The following is a 17,843-nucleotide window of genomic DNA, read 5'->3' as shown; positions in this document are numbered from 1 at the left end:
ATGACTTACTGCCAATACCTTCCTTGCATGGTGTGAAGAGGAATGTATGCCTATATGCGTGGAAGTAGCATTTCATTTATTTTAAAGTTTCATTCCAATCTTTTATTGTTTAAACAGAAAATAAAAGTTGTGTGATCTGCTGATTCATCTGTATCTTAACATGGAATACTGTATTTAGAATTTTATTTTGATTCACGAGTAATTTCTCACAGTTAATTGTATTTTTTAATTTTAGGTTCTAGTTTTACACCATCGTCCACTATTTATGCAAACAATTCTGTTTCAAATTCTACAAATTTCAGTAGTTCACAACAGGTATGAGTATTAACATATTTGTTTGTCAATTACAAAAGGATTTCTATAACTCAAATGATGGCATGTTATTTCAATTTAGATCTGTTATGCTGAATTAGATTCACTGTGGTCCAATGCGATTTTCTGTGGAAAACAATCAAAATCCCAGTGGAAGCCGAGTTGCATCTTTTGGCACTTAAATACTTCAGCAACCTCCCTGTAGTCTTTTAGTAAATATCCTTGAATTGAAAAATGTTAAATATCCTTAAATTAAAAAAAAATCTAAACTAAACCCCCAAAACTCTTGCAAAAGTCATATGACTGCACACTTAGAAGTACTTAATGGAAAAATCACTCATTACTCTACTTAATTAAGTATTCTGCTGCATTTGCTGTTTTAGGATTATCCATCATACACAGCTTTTGGCCAAAACCAATATGCACAGTATTACTCAGCATCAACGTATGGTGCATATATGACCTCAAACAACACAGCTGATGGCACTTCATCATCATCAACCTACCAGTTACAGGACTCTCTCCCTGGCCTGACTAGTCAACCAGGTACAGAACTACATTCAGGTGAAAACAATTTTTGTATTTTATTCTGTACTTGTATAAAGACAAGATTTCCGTAGCCACCTTCTTTGAATGTTGACATTTTAAGCCCATGCCTTTCAGAAAACTTTACCATGCAAACCAGCCACAATAAGCTTTTTATTTGGTTTTTTGTTTGCTTATTTAGGAAACCTGTCTAGTTTGTTTGTTAGTTAAATAAAGCTCTAAATAAAGCAGACTGAGATGGTTGTCTGTGGAAAGAGAAGGCCTGAAAAATGTTAAAACAGCCTGGTAGGGATCTGTTAGTACTGAAAACAACCGTACGGAAACAAACCTTTAGTAAATTTTGAAACTAAAATTCAATGAGCTCTCCTGTTACTGGCAGTGGAACATTCCTATATCCACCTACATGTTCTGAAGTATTACTATAAAGAATTTAAAACAAGGTACTGTTGTTCATTTAATTATGTCTCAATCATGCTAGCAAGAGTACATGGGTTTTATTCAAATGTATACAAGCTGTGCTTGCTAATTCATTAATTTTGGTAACTAAGGATAGAGCAATCGGTTATTAGCACAAGTCTTTTTTAAAAAATAGCATTGAAGTAGTTGAAGTTGCAAAGAAAAAGTTCTCAGGAGACATCAAGAGACTCAGTTTGCCTGCCCAACTCTGCCCCCTTGTGCACATCCCCTACAGAACAGTATTTTCTTACACAATTGTATTCCTGGGCTAGTGGCAGCTCTTCATTTTTTCTCATTATCCTTATAATCCAGTTCACAGTCATTTACCTGCCCCATTCTATATGTTCTGCAAACACAAATGTTAATATGAATTTCCTTCTTTTTTTTTTTTCCCCATGCCAGATTTCTAAGTTCCTGAACAACTCACCAATGTATTTTCCCCCACTTAATGTAAATGGGACTAAAGTAAAGTTAAGATTATGTATTTGAAATTACGCATAGTATAGTGCAGAGCTACGAAGATCTTGGTGGGCGAGTTTAAGAATTTGCAGTCACAGTCAGATGAGGGTGGTAGCCTTACTGGGTGAAGAGAGCCTGCTTTTTCGTGCTCACTTTCCTATATTGTTTCTATTGTATAGGAAGTTCTTAAAGATCTAGCCACAGTATTATGTCATATATTCATAACCTCGGAAGCCCACTAATGCTGTGTGGAGCATCTATGGGAGAGGTTATCAACTACCAGCTGTCTGGCCCAGGGCTCTTAGAGCAATCGTCTCTTCCGGGGACACGGGCTTCACTCGTGGAGCCTGGGTTGCGCCTGCCTTACCCACTGGACTAACAAATTGGGTTTTGGATTAGGTTCTGAATAGGGGGAAAATGTGCTTTAATCACAAAATCAACTCATTGCATAAATCTTCCTAATTCTTATCCTAACAACTGCAACATCTCACTGAAAAGTATAGTAGAAAAACTAATGTATTATAATAATGACTTTGTACAAAGCATGTGTAATACTGTGTAGAAAAGTATAAGCAAGGCCTCATACTTCATATAAGCTGCTTAAATTTACTAGAAACATTGGAATTTTAGTTGAACGACTTTATATTTTTCCTTGTCAAATGTATTCCTCAAGTTGATCTTTAAAAGAGTGTGTGTGTGTGTATGTGCGCATACGTGCGTTTGTGGTATGGAATCGATATGGGGAGATACGGATTCCCTTAGTTTTTGATCAACATGTAAAATGTTATTCAGTAGTCTCAGAATGAAAATTTAGGAAGAAACAGCTAAGAGGTAACTTGAAATCAAGTGAAATTTCAACAGTTGCAGGACATGCATAACAGACGCAAATCATATGTGAAGTATTTGTAAAAGAGTGTGAAGAGTACTCACAAGTCATGTTTTGATAATTGTGCATGTCCTGTGTACTTTTCCTTGTTACTTTGTTATTCCTCCATATTCTTATTTGAGAAAATCAGACAGTGTTTCCCCATTGTCTCTCCCTTGTGTATCCGTGTTTCCTAGAAATGCTGTATAAATGTATCATGTATTACAAACTCCCTTAGTATTGAATAGGATTGACAAAGAAAAAGAATCTTACGTAGCTTGAACAGGTTCAAAAAATATCGAAGGCTTCACATCTATGAAACAGTAAGGATTTTTCTTGTTTGTGGATCGTTTAAGCATATGAACTTGTTTTCCTGTTAGGTAGGTTGTGCATCTGAACTTACAAATCTGCCCACGTAGTCCTTATTTCTGCGAAGTGTTGCATCGATCACGCGACCCTCCACTGAGAGCGCAACACCCACTGTGAGAATACATGGCATGCCTTCTGTGTCACTGTAAAAATAAAATTGCATCGGTGAGGTGCAGTGTCTTGGAGATCACTTCGGATATGGTAGATCATACTGTAATCAGAACAGAATGTGCACTTGCTGTCTAACAGGCCATTATCGCTCGGTCCTTAAGACTTACTCCAACTAAATCCTAAGATTAAACACAGCAAGGCACTTCACTCTTCTGCCATGTCTGCTAGCTATTAATTCAAATAATGAATCAAAGCCTCTAGTACTCTCCCCATATACAGGATTTCTTGTTTTCGTAATAAAGCCCCATCAGATCAAGAGCTAATATCGGTCACAATTTTATTTATTGACCAAGACAGAAAATTAGATGAAAATTGAAATAGACTTTACTCTTTATGCTGCTCGTAACAAGCAATAACACATTACAAGCCAGAAAAAAAAAAAAAGAGGTTTGTAATGTTGAAGACATCTTCTGGATGCTCTTTCTGCTAAGAATACGCAGCAAAAGTCAATCCATCAGGAGAGCATGAAAGGGCTCAAAACTTCACCCATCCCACATCGATGTAAGGCTCAGCACCTTACCTGTCCCATGGACTTCTCTTCTGTGTTTGTACTCTGCCTGCTCTACATTAAGATTTTTCAAATGCACTCGTTACCACAGAGTATCTGTGAGACAAATAGGGGCAATTCATCTCATATTGGGATGTCAGGAGAATCCTTAAGGGATTCTGCCTCAGGAGATGTGTACATTTGAGTATATTCGGTGAGTACATGAGTACTTTTAATCTAGGGTGGATAAAATTCTGTAGAGAGCCTGGGTAAAAGCTTCATGTTTCAGCATCTCACTTTCATATGTCCAGAGTTAGGTGAAGTGAATCACACGTAGGATATTATCTCCAGTTCGGTTACTGGAATGCAGCAGAGCTCAGTCTCTCATAATTTGGTACCCATAGTGAAGTTACCCTTTGGAACTTCTCCAGGAGATGGCATTAGGTCTGTATGCAGACTGTGCCCACACCTCTTTTCTCCTGCTTAAGTGGCACAACGGTGTTTTAACAGGGAGGAGGGAATGTTCACATCAAACTAGAGGTAGGAAACAATGTTTGGGATATGAAAGACCGCCTTCATTTGTAACGGTGGTGCTGTAACTCCCTGTCATCTAACTGGAGCTGCTGCAACGTCTCCACAGGCTGGAAGGCTTCATGCTGGACATGAACCAGTGTATGTGTATGAACGTCTGTGATAAAGTGGTCATTCCATGTTCTGGTTTTAACATTTTCCTCTTGCTTTATTGGATCTCTGATGCTGCTCATAGTTCCAGTGGGAGGAGGCTATGAAGTATATTTATTACACATGTGTTGAATATTGGAAAAGCTAAAAAATTTCAAACATTGCAATAAGAATTTTGGTCTATTATGAGCTGCGTAGGAACTCATATGCATGAAGGAATTCTTCACGAGGGTAAGGTTTTCAGTACTCCTTGGTACTAGAATTTCTCACATTCTTTCATGTTAAATGCTGAATTTTTAATAAGTTTTCCTTTTATCAGGATTGACCTAATTTCTAAAGCAAATGGAGGAAAAGAAAATGCAGTTGCTCCTTTACCAACAGCCTGCTGTTAGTAAAAAGCAAATCAAGTAATTAAGCCTACAGTTGTTCGAAAAAACATGCTCTACTGACTTCTGCAGTTCTAAAATAGATGCATACCTTGCATTCAAGTTAGAGACAGCTGCTTATTCTGATTTAGAGATTAGTGTAATGAAATAAAGTTGGCTTTAAATATCCAGAAGTTACAAGGTACAGTGATTAGTTACAGTACCGATTAACAGATAATTATGCAATCATGTACAGCGCTGACCCAAGCAGAAGCCTGGAGCAACTGGTAATGGCTAACGCTAAATGAAAATTGAAGTTATTTACTTCAGTTGTTGGATAGTTTCTGAGAAGATTTATAACAGGTTTTTTGGGGTGGGTTTTTTTGGTAGATTAGAGTAAACACAGTCATTGAGAACAGATGTTTTAATAAATTAGTATAGAAATGTGTCTTGATTGTGTTGTAAAATTTTGAAATGTTATAAATATGAAAACTTTTGTGGTAAGAATGGGAACATTCATCTTTACTTATTTAATTTTTGCCTTTTCATTTCTGGGGTTTTCTTTTGGGATATTTTTTCCACTCGGTCAGAAAAATCAAGGAAATTATATTTTTGTACTGAAGTCTTGCACACTCACAACTTCTTTTGAAGCCAGTGTAGATTTTTGCTGCATTAGGATTCTGGCTATGAAGCATCTTTTTGTACATTTGTACATTTACCAAAGTATATTTTGCTGTTCTTCTTATGGGGAAAGAACTAAGAAAATATGACCTTATTGATTGCTGCACTGCCTGCGGTGTCCTTACTGACATCAACACCATGCTGGGAATAGAAATGATTAGTCAACAAGAACTCTCTCTCCGTTCTGAAGGGACAGAGTAAAAACAGCATAGGAACATTATTCATTAGATATTAGTATTGCTGCTCCATTTTTCCATCATTTCTTGGCAAATAAGAGTTTTAGCTGAAAGAGAAACTACTATAGAATGCATATGATCCTTATCCAAATCAGGACAGACCTATCCAAAATGGTATCTGGAATAAATTCTCAAATTGCAGTTCTGGAAATCTCTTCTTAGCTGCTGCCGGAAAGTTTGGCTCTGTTCTGCATATGCAGAGAAGCACATTGGTTTTGTGACATTGAAGTAGTCACCACCTAGTTTGAGAAAAAAATGGCAGTATCTTCTTCCAGGCAGCAGCAGAATAATTTGAGTACTTTCCCAGGAAGTGAGAGAGGCAGATTTTATTTCCTTCTTTTTCATGGAGGATTCATCACCTTCTATTTGGTGGTACAGGGATGTGGATTCTGCATTGTGAAAATATGTCTTTTTACTTCATATATATATCAGTCATTCAGTCAAATAAACCAGTGTGCCTTGGAGGAGGCAGTGGAACGTAGATATGTCCTTCTCCAGGCAAACGTCCTAACCAATAGGCTTGGAAACTAACTTTCTTCTTGTTCTCCCCTTTCCTTGAATCTTGAATTCTTTCCTCACAATGTCTAGAGCTCCTATTCAGGAATGTGACATTATGGGCTTAAATCTTATTCTTCCAAGAAATACAACAGTATTTTTCCAGTCAAGATGTATAAATATATCTTCCCAGTGTATTTATTTTAACAATCTTCTGTATGTTGTTCACTGGAAGGTATAAATAAGTGATGGAAGAGATTAAGAATTTAACTATTGTGTTACATGACGCATAGACTCTTAATTGAGACTGCAGTCTCTATCTTCTTCTGTTAGATCTCTTAGATCCTGTTAGACTAGATTTGTTTTCTTCTTTGTTGTGGAGGGAGAATGAGGTGAATGACTCATGGAAGATCACAGAAACATTCGATCATTCACATTGGAAAAGACCTCTGCGGGTCTTTTCGTCCAACCTATCATGGACGAGCCAACTTAGATCATGCTGCTTAGCACTGAATTTTGAGTATCTCCAAGGACGGAGAATGCACAGCCTCTCTGGGAACCTGTCCCAGAGCCTGACCACTCTCACAGTGAAGGATTTTTATCTTTTATTTAACAGGAATATCCCTTGCTGTGATTGCTGTCTATTGCTTCTTGTCCTTACTCTGTATACCTCTGTGAAGAGTCACTCAGCCTTTCCATCTATGTGCTCAGCCCCTTAACTGTCTTGGTGACTCTCACCTGGACTAAATCCAGTTTGTCAAAGTCTCGTGTGTTTGGGGGCCCAACACCAGACGTTTTTCCAGACATGGTCTTGCAAGTTCATAACAGAGCAGGAACAACACTCTCCTTGATCAGCTGGCCAGTTTCTGTGTTACCTGGTGGACTTTGGTGACTTTAGTGATGCTCCTTTGTAAAAATGAATAATGTTCAGATTCCAGCCCAAAATCAGATACATCATAGGTGATTCTTGCAAAATGTTTGTACCAAGTGTTATTTTCTTCTGCAGCTGTGCCATCATGAGCACTTTTAACAAATATTACCAAAGTGGCCCAGAAACACACAATTACTTGCAGCACAAGGACTCTCTTGAATCAAACTCTGTAGTAAATGTCAGATCTAAGCTGTACCCTTTCATTCTTTTCACGGAGAAAAATCAAATCATTAATCGGATAGATGATGAAGGAGGGTTTATGTCATTTAGCACTCAGGAACCTAGCCAAACTGCATTTATTGCTAACGATTTTAAAGGGACACTGGAGGTACTGTGTTATGAAGAATAGGATATTTTCTCAGTACTTTGTATTGGGAAGTTCCACGCCATCCTTCCTGGAGATACCTTCTTCACTCTTACGTAGCTACTCGTTTGTAATCACCTCTAAAGTCCTTTGTTACCAGCAGAGGCAAAGTAGATTAAATGGATAAGTCAGGGATAGGCCTGAGTGTTAAGAACAACTCTGCCATGCCAGATCAAAGGTCCTTCTAGCACACCTTCTCTCTGACAAAGATGGTCAGAATACAAGTATGACTTCACTGTCTTTCTGGTCATAATTGGAATATTGCATTTAACGTTATGACTTTCCTCTGACAATTTATGGGCAGAGGTAAGGTTAAAAAAAAAAAAAAAGTGAACTCTACTAAAGAGCAGGTGACCTAGGAGGAGGAGGAGATGAAGCAGGAAGCTGACCGGCTCTCCTGGTGCGTGGATGAGTGCCAAAGGGTGTTCTGGTAAAAGTAATGCAGGACTTGGAAATAAGTCTAGCTGAACTCCAAACATGGGAAATTAACTAAAAGACACGTAATGATTTGAGAAGTCATTAGCGTGACTTCTAAAATACATCTTCCTTGGATATATCAATATTTTGCATATGCTCATGTGTGTTTGGATATATATGGCTGCACATGTGTATGTGTCATTTTAATTTTTCTCTTATTCTGCTAAGGTTTATAATGTTTCCTTGGTAAAGTCAAAAGTGTATGTGGCATCGGCAGATTCCATCTACATAAGACAAACCACGTTATCACGCATTTTATACAACTTTTTTAGGGGCATCTTGTGGTTGAGTTTGCATAGAGACATGTCTAGCTATGAGGAAGAAAAAAAAACTTTTTTTCTTTAAAAATCCATCACTAATTTTGCCATGAATGGTTGACTTTACAGGGGAGTTTGATACAGTGCAGAGCCCCTCCACACCAATCAAAGATCTTGATGAGAGAACATGTAGGAGTTCTGGGTCAAAGTCTCGGGGTAGAGGGCGGAAGAATAATCCATCACCCCCTCCGGACAGTGACTTGGAGGTATGCCTGCAGTAATTGATGAATGGTAATGTGAAGGTTTCTTCTGATGAAAAGTAAATTCTGAAAACTACAGCTGTGGAAATAGCTTAAAGCATTTTAGAAAACGTCATAGACTTGGTCTCACAAACTGAATATAACAGATATTAGTTGCTATTTAACATACGTGTACAACGAGACATTTCTGTATGACAAAATTAGGCAGAATAGGAAATCTTAAATATATTGCTCAGCTTAACTACATGTATTTACGAATATGGTGTAAATATGCGGGATCATCTGGCCATAGCCTTTCAAATAGTTATGCCCAGGTCTGTCCTTGTGCTTATAAGTAATGTCAGTGGATTTCAATGAGGCAGCTTACATCAGTGAAGTTATGGTGGTGCTTAAGTATGTGCAAGATCAGTGCCTTAGTGAAGAAATATATCTGCCTAATATATGGGGTGATGATTTAAAACACAGGTGATCTCTTAGCAACGGAGTAATTATAGTCTTAGTACTCCCGTGTTAGCAGTGCGCTGCCTTGCAGTGACAAGGAGGAGGAGGAGAAGGAAGCGGAGTGCCTGGGTGTGTGTGAAACACTCCAGCTCTGGCATCAGGGGAACGTGCTACCTGCTGGTGCCGTGTGTCCCCTGCTGCCACCAGACCGGCACCAGGAGCGAGCAGCCCTGGCCATCCCCACTGCTCTGCCATCACTGACCAGCTCTGGGGACAGCAGAAGACAAGACTGTTGCTGGGACTTGGCTGGCCACACAATTGCTCCTGGGGTGGCAGGGTGGGCTGCAGTGCCAGGCACTGAATCTAAATGCCATTGCTTTTGTACTGAAATGGTCACACATTTTTTGCTTTTCAAAGGATTTAATCTTTCCAGCAAAAAATGCTCTTGACTTTTTACATTTCAGTTTTCCCTTTTCTCTTATTGTTTACCAACGAAAATGAGCTTAAACCCCTTATCAATAAAAGGAGTTTCTTTCGGCTTTTTTTGTGTCGGAATTACCCATTTTATTCTATAATATTACTTAAATTCTGCATGACATTATATGGGGCATATAGCACTTTACCAAAGGCGTAATTTTAGCTATGCAAGAGAAATAAAGAACCTTGAATCAGTAAGACTTACAGAAAAGTATCTGAGAATGCTGTTTATCCTTAAGTTATCAATTATGTTTGACCTCCATGACGTTTCTGAATTCTGTGTTATGTAGCTGTTTTGAAAACCTTTTTAGGGGACAAATAAGAAATGTCTGAAGAGTTCAAAAGTTACTCTTCTTCTGACTTTTTACCATGCGTGATACCCTGTTCCTATTGTTTTTCAGAGGAAACCTGCTTGCTTAAGCGATTAGTGGAAATTTAGGACTGAGTTGACTTTTAGCCTGCTGGGTGGGATGGTGGTGGGACTTTGATGTTATTTGTTTAACAATACTGTCCCCGCTTCTTTTTTTCAGCGTGTATTTGTTTGGGATTTGGATGAAACAATCATAGTTTTTCATTCACTGCTCACAGGATCCTACGCACAGAAGTATGGCAAGGTAGGTGAGCCATGAGTTCTGCGTTGATTCACTGTGTCAGAGCTATCTGACTTGCACATGTGTGTGTTTTTCACCTTCTGTGTTCATCATGGCTTGGGTGAAGGTAGAGAGAAAGTGTACAGTAAACTTCATTTTGAGAGGGTTAATGTGAAAAAGTCAAGGAGAGAAGTGAGACACAGACCCTAAGCACAATACACGAGGCAAGGCTGAATCAGATGCTGCAAATGAGGGAAGAGTTTATAGAGGAACACGGATGAATTCCTGAGGTACATTGGAAGAGACATTGCAGGGAGATAATAGAGGTAGTGGGCAAATGGAAATAACCGACTGTTTGGGTGTGTAGAGGAAGAAATAAGAAATAAACTGGAGCAATGGGTGAATTTACAGGGAAACTGATGAATCAGAATGAGCAAGTAAGAGACAGACCTGCTTCAACACCAGCTGCAGATGTTATTCTTTGACTCCCCAGCTTTTCCGTTGAATCTTTGGTTCCCTTGGCTGGCTCTGGGGTGAGTAATGCTGGGGAGTGAATCCCTCTCACAAGCAGACAGTTGCATGCATCCTCTCCCTTCTGATGAGATCCAAAAGGAGTTCAGGTCACGGAGCAGCGAGCGGGAAAGCAGGAGGAAGAGCGACGGAGGCAGAGAGAGGCAGTTGCAGCCTGCAGGAGCAGGAGCTCCCCTGGGAGCTCATCCGTGAGTGCTGCTGGGGTGGCAGTGGGCACCCAGGGAATGGTGCTCAGGCAAGGGGAGAAGGCACTGGTGGGAAGTCCAGTGTGTAGCAGCAGGAGCGGACTGCTGTGAGGGGCAGAGCTAAAGGCCTGCATAAAACAAAAAATTAGGGCAAATGTATGGAAGGGGAGAAAATAGAGAGGGAGAATATTGGCATGTACATACCATGTACATACCCTACATACGGATGTAGATTTTCTAGTGTTGTGCCATTCAGGTGTAATTAACGCAAAGAACATAATCATGTCCATACTATGTCAGACAAAGGGTTTGTTTAGCATTAAGTTTCATGCCTCTCTATTCCAGCCAGAATCAGGCGCTCAAGAAAAGCATGTGAGACGCAGTACGTTACAGAAATGCTTTCCACACACACACACCCCCCTTCCCAGCCAGTGGGTTAGAAATGTCCAAAGCCTGACCTGTGGGTTATAACTACTGATGGGCCAGTCCTCCGTGTTTTGAGACAGCTGTTTGCGGTCATTAAAAGAGAAAGCTAATATGAAAACTCACAGGCCCAGACAAAAATATGAATTTTTTGAATGCTATGATAATGGTAGTTATTAATGTCTTATAAAAAACAGCCTTGCTTGTTTTGCAGCTTCTCAGTGCCAAGTCAGTGCACGTTTCAGTATTTTGTCAAAAACTCCTCTTCTGCTGTTTTTCAAACACTGTAGTGACAGTGACTTTTTCAGAACCATTTCTAACTTGTAGTTATCAAAACAAGAAAGAGAGAAACCTGGCTGAACATGAACATTTATGTCACTTTTGAGTGTAGCCCATAGACTGCCACAAAACTTGCTGAATTGCCACAGTGGTATAGTCATTCCTTTCGTCCTTTTTTGGCTGTGCCCTTAGGGTGTTTACATCTCATATGCCATCTCACATAATATATGAGTAAAGTCTAAGCCAACTTTAATACAAAGTTTTAAAAATCAGCGCACATTTTGTAGCACACAAACATCTGTGAGTAACATTGAAAAGTGTCTTAGAGACAGCGACAGAAACGTAGTTCCTCTTGGCTTCTCACTTTGTTATAAGTAAGGATATTTGAAAAAATCCCAGTACCATTGTTCTTAAAGAACATATCTGCTGCCCTAATTGACTCTCCGTACAGCGTCCTTAGAAACAGTATTGGCATATTACAGCCAGTAGTACTGACAGCAAAGTTGGCTTGTATAAACCAAGAGTATCTCAAGGGCAAGTGAAATTAATGTAGTTATACTGCTGAGATCAGCATCAGTAAAAAAATGTCTTGAACAACCATGAAGCAAAAGGAGAGGAATTTTAAAGTAAAATCCTTTTTCTTTTGTACTGATGTGTGGCATCCATACAAGTTCCTTTCCAGAGATGTAGACGTTTTCCCTCCTGCAGTGACTATGTTTGCCATATTTACAGAGAACTCGTTGGGAAAGTAATGAGTAATTGCCAATGAAATCCAAATATATATATTATTGGCTGCAAGGAGGCTAGAGCAGTAGGAAAGGGAATACAGGGAGAGCTAATGATGAATAGGCTTTAACTTTTGCGTGTCATGGAAGCGTTGCCTAAATTTGAGATGGGATGTATCTAAGCCTAAGTGCCTCAGAGGTTAGCCATGGGAGAAGGGAAAGGTAGCACAGCTGGACCTCAGTCAGCCGCTGGTGCATGCATCTCTTCAGCAGATGTGGCCTTTATCTTTTCTGCATATGATTTTCATCTGTAAACAAGGCCTTAATCCAGACTGAAGTCTGCATTGTTATGAGAATTGAGTTGCTACGAGAATAAATAGTCCATGAATTACGAGGTTCTCAGCAGAAGTCTTGTGAGCACATAGGTCTTTCAAAGGTGTTGAGAGACCTGTATATCTTGAAAAGGTGGTATAAAATTGTTAGTTCACAAAAAAAAAGAAAATCAGGGTAGTGTAAAATAATGGTGGTACTAATTGCAGTGATTGCTGTCTGATTTTAAAAAACAAAGGCATGTAATGTTACACAGATGCTTAGCTGAGCATACTGTGTTCGTCCATATGTTTATTGTGAGCCCATTGTGTATAACATAATCAGGTTACTCCCAAAAACGAAACAAAAAAAAAAATTCACAGGAAAAGTAGAGTTTTCCCCGTTCCCCCATATTTAAATATTCTAGATGAGATTAGTGAGTCTTAGTGAGTGAACATTGCTTTAAGGGAAGGCAGCTTCTTATACCAAGTGTCCTCACTTCATACTTCCAAGAGGCAAGATGCTGAGTTTAGAGCTGGTGTGAATGTACAGACAGGCAAGAATATTCACCTTCAGTTCTTTTCCATCTACTCCTCGACATGTAAACTTTCATTCCTCTTTTCCAGTAGCTCTTTACCCTATTTCTTGCAGTAACCGGGCGAAAACAAAACATTCAGAAATTAGTCTTTTAATCTTTCTGCTCTGCTGCAATTCGGGATGTGCAGGGAATGCAGCGAGGGGAGGTGCAGCATGTGGAGGTGGCCATCAGGCTGTTATGGCCAGGCAGAAGGAGCAGCATATGGGTACAGGAGCACTTGAGAGCTGCAGTGGTACCAGGAGGCAGTTTCTCTTTCAGATTTCTACAGTTTAACAAGTGGTTGGAGTAGGAACAAAGAAGGAAAAGCAAACCAACATCACCATAGGCAATGGAGGCATTTCTTGGCAGAGATCATGTGGGAACCAGTAGGCAAGCTTCAGGTCATATATTTGTCAAGAGAACAACAGATGACTTATGCCTGAGGATTTCTGACGGTGAGAATGGACACTGTCCTTGGTATATACTTGTTCAGCACTTTGCATGGTGTGATAATTATTTGATTTCAGAATTATATAGGGCTGTTAGAATAACCATGTTAAAAACAATACTAGTAATTTGACGAAGGATTTAACTTGTTGTATGCAGGTGTAAGCACCTCATTCAAGACACAGGGCAAATTGCTGCTTCCTGTCTGGGCACCAGTAGAGTATAGCTTTAAACTCCACTGAAGTGGGAGAGATTTGGCCAGAGGTTGGTCAATGCATCACTTACCCAGAGGAGTATTCTGTGGCTTGCTGTTTTCTACCTGTGGGTGTTTCCGTCTGACTTTTGGTGTAGTTATTTTGCTGGGCTGGTCACAGCTAACATAAAAAGAGAATAGAAACTACCCTACACCTCTGTTAGTTCTCAGGGAAGCCATGGTACCTCCCAGCAGTAAGAAAACCTCTTGTTGTTCAGCTCATTTGCTCATCTACTTCGTACTTCGTAAAACTAATACATGTCTATTTTTAATTATTTACTGCAGTAGCAAATTATGAACATTGGCATTTGAGCTGTTCTATTATGACTTGTGTGGCTGATGATGGTTTTTGCAGCTGAGCAGCAGTTGGCAGATACTGTTTTCTACAATGCTGAGCTCTTAAGTGAGGATTTGTTGATGTGACAGGACATGTGTTAGGAGATGTCATCATCTGTTAAAAGTTTATGAGGTACATTCTTATTCCCTGTGAACAGTGTGTATTCTTTGTTCCATTGCATTCCAGTTATTCTTGCTGATTTAAGACTGATTAAGCTGGAGTTTTATCTATATCTGAGCATTTATATTTCATTCATTTCTCCCAGGTCAGTCCAGAGGGCAAGGATGCACAGATAAATGCTGTGACTCAAGGTGCAACTGGTTAAAATAGAATGAAGGTCCCTTGTGACCTCAGAAGGGGGAGAATGTCATTTCCAAGTGCAAAACTCAAAACAGATCCACATTGTTGATCACATTTGGATATTTTTGATAGCATTGCCAATGACAAAAAGCTGTCGAGGAGGCCACATTAACCTTGTATGCTTCTTTGTAAAGGGCTCAGAAGCTTTTTGTTGCTCAGTCTCTGCTTGTCCAGTCACTAAACAGAAAAACTTTGTTACTATTAGCACCCGTGATGACATTCCCAAATTCACTTATAAATATGCTTTTATCTGCCTGTATTAATAGTGTTTCTCTGATGACCTCCAGTTGTCCTCTCCATTCACTCCTTCATTGTCTGAGACCGCTGAGTCCATTTTCCTACTGCCTTATAGAGAGCGTGGAACAGAAACTCCATATGGAGTACGTGAGTTTTCCTTCACCAGCCACCAGATACATTATTAAGAAGAGATGTATTCTCTTCTTGCGTTGCCACCCACATGAAGCTCTCCTGGGAACAAGTGTCCCCTATGAGAGAGTGAGAGCTGAACTTGCAGCTGAGATTCCTACATAATCTAGGGAAGTGTCTTTAAGCTAAAAATATTGGTACTGTACTTAAGCATTTCCACTTTCTCCAGAGGTCGATTTTGTGTAAGTCTGTTCAGGACAGCCACCCACTGAAAATCTATTCTTACAATATTATTTGTGTATTTTGCTTCTTTTTGTGCTTATTTTTAATGCTTCATGTATACAAATTCCTGTCACAATGAATCTAGCTGACAATCTATTTATCTATTTGTTTTCTGAGATTTTATAAAAAAGCTTGGTGTGTTTGTATTATTTTTCCATGAAGTGAAATTATCTTGAACATCTTGTGTTGAAACCTGGCCTTCCAAGACAATATTAAGTAGTTTTATTCCACTAATGGGCACTGAGCTTTGGGGACTTTATTCCAGTCACTTGCCTCTTGGTCAAAACATTTAAATATTGGTCCTCCCATGATATTTTTACCTAGTCTCCCAGGAGGCATTCCAGTGGATGGACCAGTGTAGTGCAGAAGTCCACAGACAGACAGTCTGGCTCCAGTTTAGTGCCTTCATACTAACGTAACTAAAGTCATTTGTATTTTGGTATACAGAAGTGCTGTAGCTGGTCTTGACCCTTTTGCACGCTAATGATATCTGGCTAAAATCAGGCCTCTGAGGGCCAAAGAGTTGTGCTTCTTTATTCTGCAAATTATCTGGGGAAAACTTCCAGATAATTTTTTTCTTTTTATTGTTTCCTCTTTTGTGTATGCTTGTGCAGAGTAGCACAAAATACCATTTTGGCAGAAGTTCAGTCTGCCTTCTATTCTGTTTCTCAATTGGCTCTGCTCAAATCCGTATCAGCTGCACATGTTTCTTGCTTTCTTTTCAACACTCAGTTCTTTGTACCACTTGAGTCAGCCTGCTACTTCTGCTTCGAGTTGAAAGACAGTAAAATGATGATTAGGATGTTCCTCCACATTGTGCAAACATTATAAAACCACAGGACCCTGGCAACACTGCTTTCTCAGTCTATTTTTGTATGTGAAGGAATGAACTTAACATGGCAAGAGCTGGAGCATAATGTTTAATTCTTGTTAAACAGTTGCAGTGCAAGTTTTTGCCAATTTATTAAAGGAACAATTGTTCACGTCTTGAGAATTCAATTCCAGTGACTCTTCTTAGCAGGAGTTGTTATGGGGAGATCCCAGGCTGATTTCATGCTAAGCTGAAATGAATTCTCTTTGCTTTATTTTATTTTACATATAGTACTTAGCAATATCCTACATACGCCTTTGTCAAAACAGGAACACAGGAAATCTCATTTTAACAGTAATAAAGTCAGGCATAGTTGGTTACAAAAATACTACTAATAAGAAAATCATAAAAGCTTTGTCACATTTATGTCTTTCAACTATACTAGGCAAGGCAGGAAATTGTGATACATAGTTGGTAGTTTCTGTTAAAATAAATTGGATTATAATGGAATATGTTATAGCAAATTTCCGCATTTAAGTCTGCTTCTACCCAGGAAGGGGAAAAAGGAGGCTGAGAATCAAAAGTCTGAGATTCCAGTCTTGGAAGCACTCCAGTGAATAACTTAACTCACATAAATAATAATGAGTTACCACCTGTGCATAAAGTTATGCACATGCCTTAGTGTTCATAGGATTGAGGTAAAGAAGCATATTGCAAATACTCGTTATAATATTGTATCTAGGAAGAAAAATTTATAATTTACTGTGCACAGAAAAAAACGGTAGAGAAAGGAGAGAGAAACACATGTTTATATGTGATGACATTTTGATAAAAGCATTATGGCTTGATGAGGAATCTCATGAGTCCAGAGTATTTTGATGATTTGTGTTCAAAGTATCTTACATGAGTTTTTGCAAATCTGTTAACGTGTGTTCCTTAATCATCCCCTTGGAAAACTGACCTTTTGCACTTGCTGCTGCCTTCAGCCACGTGACTTTCAGATCCAGTGAACATGATTGCAGAAGGCGTAGGGGATGAAGTTATGTTACTAAGCACTGCATTTGATTTTGACTTCTGAAAGGTAGTCTAGACCAGTTCAAGGGTCAACATAAAAATATTTCCTCTCGCTGCCAGATAATTGGGTCTAACTTTGGATCATTACAATTTCTGGTACACCATTCTCCCCTTCAAGTCTGACTTTCGTATGAGCAAGGGTCAAAATATGTCTATGTTTCAGATTTTACCATTAGTTTTTAAGTGCTTGAGGGCAGAAGCCATCTTTTATTCTGTCGTTGCGAAGCCCTGGAGTAGCGGACGTCTGATCCTGATTGGGAAGCCTTTGATCCTCGTACTAACAAATGATCATTTGAGGTTTTGTGTGATTTTGTTGCCAGATGCTGGTAAACTTCTAGACTTTTAATCTCAGGGTATTTAAGAAAGGATTTCTGAAAACTTGCTAGTGTCAATGAGAGTTTAAATGATGATATATAGATTTTTTTTTTCTTATTTTAATGAGAGGAGGATCCCATCTATTTTAAAAGTCCATTGCAGTACATTAAGCATAAAAAAATTAACCCCACAAGCTCAGGCAGATGATTAAACAATAAAACTAGTTACAAGGTGTCAGCTGAGCATCAGGAACTGTCCATGTGCATTCTTATTCCAAAGCAAACATAAGGTAATGCAAATTGGCTTAATCTATTTCCTACCAAGCCTAGCAAAGTTAAATTCATCATCTCACCTTTACCGTACACTAGTTGCTCTCAGACAAACTGTTACTGCAGATCGGTAGATTTGTGGTATCTTGCTGAGGTGTGGTGATTTGATAGTGTGGAAGCTGCCCTATGAACAGAGGCAACATTTTGAATGAATCTCATCCAGGGACAGGACTCCTGTGTTTCATCAGAAATGATGAGCTCTAGCAAACAAACAAACTTACATATGTTTTTCCATTCGTGTCGACCACCTAAAGAATCATGCCATAGATTTTAGGCACGCTGCAGCACACTTACAAGAACACTTACAGGCACTTTGTTGA

The 17,843-nt window shown here is 39.1% G+C and overlaps 1 protein-coding gene across 8 annotated transcripts in view; it reads left to right on the top strand.

Annotated features, from left to right (window-relative positions):
• Positions 1-17,843, top strand: part of EYA4 (EYA transcriptional coactivator and phosphatase 4) — a 154,610-nt gene that overhangs the window by 120,121 nt on the left and 16,646 nt on the right. For 5 of the 8 annotated variants that reach the window (XM_074580679.1, XM_074580681.1, XM_074580685.1 and 2 more), the window contains exons 10-13: positions 236-315; positions 696-876; positions 8,282-8,418; positions 9,861-9,944. In XM_074580679.1, coding sequence (XP_074436780.1) covers positions 236-315; positions 696-876; positions 8,282-8,418; positions 9,861-9,944 — 482 coding nt within the window. The remainder of the gene's footprint in view (positions 1-235; positions 316-695; positions 877-8,281; positions 8,419-9,860; positions 9,945-17,843) is intronic. The other 3 variants (XM_074580683.1, XM_074580682.1, XM_074580686.1) reach the window with 1 other exon arrangement.

This window comes from Larus michahellis, chromosome 3 (genome assembly GCF_964199755.1).
Source record: "Larus michahellis chromosome 3, bLarMic1.1, whole genome shotgun sequence".
NCBI classification, from domain to species: Eukaryota; Metazoa; Chordata; class Aves; order Charadriiformes; family Laridae; genus Larus; species Larus michahellis.
Note: the sequence above shows the minus strand (reverse complement) of the source record. Positions and strands in the feature narration are given on the sequence as shown.